Source organism: Dendroctonus ponderosae, unplaced genomic scaffold, assembly GCF_020466585.1.
Source record: "Dendroctonus ponderosae isolate FM_Combo_2020 unplaced genomic scaffold, Dpon_F_20191213v2 Dpon_F_20191213_1, whole genome shotgun sequence".
NCBI lineage: Eukaryota > Metazoa > Arthropoda > Insecta > Coleoptera > Curculionidae > Dendroctonus > Dendroctonus ponderosae.
Window position 1 is genome coordinate 231,707 of NW_026017110.1, and position 5,554 is coordinate 237,260.

At 35.2% G+C, this 5,554-nt stretch overlaps 1 protein-coding gene across 2 annotated transcripts in view; it reads left to right on the plus strand.

The window, feature by feature from the left end:
• LOC109543221 (mediator of RNA polymerase II transcription subunit 28) overlaps positions 1-2,108 on the plus strand; it is a 6,710-nt gene extending 4,602 nt beyond the window's left edge. The window contains exons 5-6 of one of the 2 annotated variants that reach the window (XR_002172476.2): positions 39-206; positions 440-2,108. Coding sequence is in view for 1 of the 2 variants with exons in the window: in XM_048661131.1 (XP_048517088.1) it covers positions 39-73 (35 nt within the window). In the remaining variant the exon portion in view is untranslated. Of the gene's footprint in view, positions 1-38 lie in introns of both variants that reach the window. The other variant, XM_048661131.1, reaches the window with a different exon arrangement.
• Positions 2,109-5,554: the final 3,446 nt, after the last annotated feature.

Sequence of the window (5,554 nt, forward strand, 5' to 3'; positions counted from 1 at the left end):
AATAAGTTCAGGAGCACTTAATTTTATTTTTCCCCAAGATTACGTTGGAGGGTTGACGGATGGACGCAGGTGACGAGGACGCGGGAGGGGTCGAGGCAGGGGACGGGGCAGAGGTAGAGGGCGCGGTCGCGGTACTTCCACTATGCAGCCAGACTACCTGTCTTCCTAATTCCCCTCCCAGATGCTGAACTCTTTGATAGTCGTTGGTAAGTAAGCTGATATCGTTGTCTACCTTTTCCAAGTACTTTCGGAATGTTTATTCGTCTGTCCCTCTGCAAGACTTTTCAAAGCAGACCGCGTCGGTTCAGATAAACTATCCTTGACTTTGATTGCTGATGACAAAAATAGAGTTGCTCTTAATTCGTCTCCAGGGAAACGCTCAGGCTCTTCTACATATTCTAGAAAAGTGAATGTGAAGAATAATAAATACCCTTTACAGACCAACTTTGCTTTGAAATGCTCAAAATCATTACAATGGAATCAGCTTATAAGACCAAAGAAGAATTATTCTCAATACTCTCAAACTGGCCCTCGGTTGTCTAGTCGAAATTAATTTTAATTGAATTTTTGATGTTATACACACGTTGTTAGTCCACGTAGTGAGATTTAAAACTGTAAGGATCGCTAGTTGCGCTGCTAATTTGCGACCAATTTTATTATATGTATTTATTATTGGAGTAAAGAAAAGAAGCAAAGTGAATGATTTAATTAAGACGATGAGATGGTTGAGATTTTGCAGTGGAATAATACAGGGATAATCCAATTTTTTTTCTTAACAAATCGGGTGTCAAGAATTCAAGTAAAGGCGAAGGAATTTATCGTTATAAGTGGATGAAAACCTATTCGAAGTTTAGCCAATTAGTGCATCCATAAATGTGAAAAAATTGTAGGGGTACACGTTGAATGTTTTTTGAAAGATTTTCATAATTGAATTTGGCCTATACATTGTACTTATTTCGTAAGGCTGTATGAAATGCTCTGATGGTAAATTTCTCACAAACTGCCTATAGATCAATATGTCTATTTCACCGGACTATGTGATGAATATACTTAAATCTAGCGAGTTTAGAATAAAATATTGAGGTTTTTATGATAGTACTACGCTCGTTGTTATATGCTACTTTTCAGCTACATGTTTTGATGTGCTAAAAGGCGGTGCATACTTTAAATGATCAGTATAATGCTGGTTCAGTTTTCAGCCTAGGAATTGTTTAGAATAAAAACGATATTTTCGAAATCTACTTGGCATAATATTAGCGAATAGAGTAGTTTGAATAAAATTCTACATCTGGAGGCTGGTTGCGAATTGTCAGCCAGTTTATGTGACGCAAACAGTTACTTGATGAATAATTCTTCTGCATTAATCAGGGTGTGAGAGGTTAAAAATCAACAATTGTGCGTAATGGAGCATTTTGGGAATCCCATTATCGTATTATAAAATAGGTCTAAGTAGATAATTCTACAACATTCACATACATAGGTGCTAGAATAGTAGTTAATTATACATTAGCTGTAATTATCCCCCTAATAATCACTAAATACTGATTTTTTAAAAGGTGTTGCATTTGAAATGCCGCTTTTTTATTAATTCTTTCATTTGTAAGAATTGTTCAACGCATCACAAGAAATAAATTTAAAATATGTTAAAATATTTTTTCCAATTTCAAGTTAATTAGTTTGAATGTTCATATTTCTACAATATCTTGTGCAAACATTGATGGCAAGACAACACCGTAGGTATAAGTCGTATATTCACTACATCACTTTTAATTTGCGTTTCCTGTTTTGGGTGGGGTGAGCTGGTTTCTTCCAAAGATCATACTTTTATCGTAAAATTGTGGATAGTTAGCTGGGAGCAACGTTCTTGTCTATTCTGGTTAGATCGAAAAAAATAAGTAGGGTATAAGAGGCACTTGTATTTAGCAATATTCAACGTTATTCTGTGATTTTTATCAAAATTTTTGATATTTTCACTGTTATACCTATCTTCCATAATGTGTAAATAGTTGTAGTTCTCGTTCAACAGCGCGTGTCTTTTTGTTGTTTGTAACGTTACCGAATTTCAAAATTGTGATATGAGATATTAATAAATAAGGCTATCAGTATAATTTTTGTGTTTCATTCTGGAGTTAGTTCAGCAACCTTGTAGTACCGATTCTAAATGAAGTAATCAGCACTTTGTTCAGTTACAGTCTACTTGTATTTAACCCGATATGTGATTGCTATTTACGTATTCTTCTAATGCTCAACTGAATAAATATTCAGTTTAGAAATCCAACTAAATAGTTTTCTAGTGGTACAATTTGCAGTGTCATGCCTGAAATGTGGATGTGGATGTGGATGCAATGGACAGATCCAATATTAATGTTGCTATTGAATTACTAAATAAGACGAAAGCTTAGAAATTTTTCATTTTTCAATAAAATTTGTAAAATTTAAGCAGGTAAGAAGTGTTTTTTATCATCAAGAAAGCCCCGATAGGTCGAGTCCTCAGAAATAAAAATTGAACGGTTTATGAATCCTTTAGGATACATTTACCCAACACTCGTACCGTTCGATAACGGCTTTTTCGTATAAGACGTGCTAAGAATTTCTCTTCGGTTGCCTTTTCCTTTCTACACGTTAATGCAACAATATTAATGGTTTTTGTCTAAATCCGTCGTGATTTACGTAAGGAAAATCACAAAACCTTAATTGAATTATTATACAGTCTTCACTGCCTGGAACAAACATTGGCATAGATTGAAATCTGCGTTATTGTTGTGCCTAAATGGGAAATGAAACAAGCATTTGCGTCTAACTAACAATCTAGTAGTAAAATTTAGTTCAGTTTGTACTGTTTTTCACGATCATAATTTTTGCGCCGTTTATCTTTAGCAATCCGATAATCCCGTAAAGAATAAATCGGAAACTTGCAGAGCCGTCAGTATTACGGTTCATCATACAGGGTGATTCAAAATTGGCGTCATTCCTCTGGAGGTGTTGTCTGGGGGCGTTTTAGAGAGAAAATAGAAAAAAAATGTTATATCCGAAAGACGGCAACAATGTTTTTCAATCGTAATTATTAAAAACTCCGGTAACCATGGAAAAATACAGAGTGACAATAAAATGTATGTATAAACGGTATATTCAATAGGCTTCGTTAAATGTAGGAATCTACTCTTTTCAAAATGTCAAATTGTTAACGATAAATTCTCCTGGATTCGTTAAATATAGAAGGTACTTTTTCGAAATGTCAATATTGTCAACCAGAAATTATTATTAGGTATTAAAATATATTATTCTCATAACTTCGAATTGATATGTATTCAAATAAACATACATTTCAGACTTTAACTCCAAACAAGTTAGTGCCTGTGTAAGCACCGGGTAGGAACCAAAGATAAGACAAGATCTGGATAGCACTGTCATTGATAAAGACAAGTAGTAGTGACGACAACATAGAACACAACAAGAAAGACAAGTACTTGTCTTTACCTATGAGTACTGTGTCTAACTGTCAAATAATATTTTAAAATGTAGAATAGCCGTTGCCAAACATCCTTGAAAGTTGCTACTTACAAATGACGTAATAATACATAAACAGTTTACAAAGCGGAAATAGCAATAATATGGATCAATTAACATTTTCCTATTTATCGAATTATTGAAAATGTTATTTGTTCTGTTATGTATAGGTATGTGATTTGCATTTATAAGTTAAAACCTAATTGTTATTGATATATTTTTTCTGGACGACAATAATTTGTTATCAGTAATTCAGCATTGCACCAATGACGAAACACAAAGCATGGAAAATGTGGTTTCTACTTAAATTTGCTGAGAAGAAGAACGTTGCACCACATATTGTTTTGTCAATTGTCTATTGGAGTCTAGCTTGCAACCAGCTGCATACACATATGTATACAGAGTGATTCAAAATTGGGGTCATTCCTCTGGAGGTGCTGTTTGAGGATGTTTTAGTACAGAAAAATAGTAAAAAAATAAATGGTTATTAAAAACACAGAAATTTGCAAAAAACTATATCAGAAGGATGGCAGGAAGTTTGTCAAGATAATATGGCCAATTAACATTATGCAAAACTTATTGCTTCGTAATTATTAAAAACTCCGGTAACCATGAAGAAATAGAGAAAGTGACGTTAAAATAGATAAGAAGAATAAATAGTAAATTCAACAGGATTCGTTAAATGTAGGGATCTATTTTTTTCGAAATGTCAAATTGTTAACGATAAATTGTTCTTAGTTGTCATCACTGAACTGAATGTTCAGTTCTTTCTTTAACTCAACAAAACAAGTTAGTGCCTGTATGGTGCCTGTGCAACCACCTTATTGTGCACTCTTCTCGAGCAGCTTCTCGTAAGTATTCGGTTAATTAACTCCTGCTCAGTTTGTACCGGCGTTCAGTGAACTATTGGTTCAATGTGTTCTTGTGCTCTGTGTATCTTACATACGTGGTTGGAATGTCGCCCTTCCGCGGTATTTATTTGGTGCCTGGGAAAGTGTCTGTTGTTGTTCAATTCTCTGAGTACTCCTGGAAGCCTTGAAGAAAATTGCAAGAGAACTTTTTAATATCAAAAGTTTCCGTAACTTGAAGCAAAGATCGCAATTTCTCTTTTCGAATGTTTAAGTAGTCCAATACAGGCTACTAATCAAACATGGGACCATTTCAAAATAATGCTTAATTACAAAGTTGACATTCGATTTTCAACTGTTAATATCTTCTAGAAAACTCTCTAAGTGAGCCCTTTACCCTGTATAACGAATGTTTCACTCTCGTTCAGTATCCCTCTGCCAGCAAAATGCAAATTTCTATAATGAACAGTGACACTTGACGCCGTAATTATTGGACAATAAATAACTTAGCAGGCTAATACTTGGGGCGAAGGCCGTAGTTATACGTAATCCTGCAGGCTGCAGCTTATCCGCCTCCCCAAATCCAGCCTTCCGGCATCATTATGCCACGCTGTGGGATTCCAGATATTGTTTTCTTGATTACCTGCAACCTCCCTTTCGCTCTTACTGGACAAATATAAAATGCAAACGATGTTGCTGGTGCGTCACGGTGACTCAATGGGCGGACGGTGGTTGCAGCTCGGGCCCAGTGGACAGGCATTTAAAGTGCCATGAGTATCATACAATCTAAAATTATGCTGAATGTTTAGACAAAACAGTTATATTGAGGCAAGTGCTATTTTTGCAGATCTACATCAACCCTCTACATAAGGTACTATCGTTGTGAAAGAGTGAAAAATCTCCGATCATCAAATTGGCGCTCTCACAGTGGCCGATATAATCTCACCCTAAGACCATAAAACGATTTTCCCGGAAAATGAGCGGAATTGGAAACGATCGCATTTACGGGAAAAAGAACAACTACCTAGATAAGGACCGTAGGGCCTTATCGACTGCATAATCTATTGCGAGGGAATTGAATATTGGTTGGCAGTTGAATAAAGACGCAATTACAATGAAATGGAGTTCGATTGTTGCTTTATGAAATAACACAACCCATGAATAGTGGAATATTATCTTTTTTTCTTTACTTTTTTTTT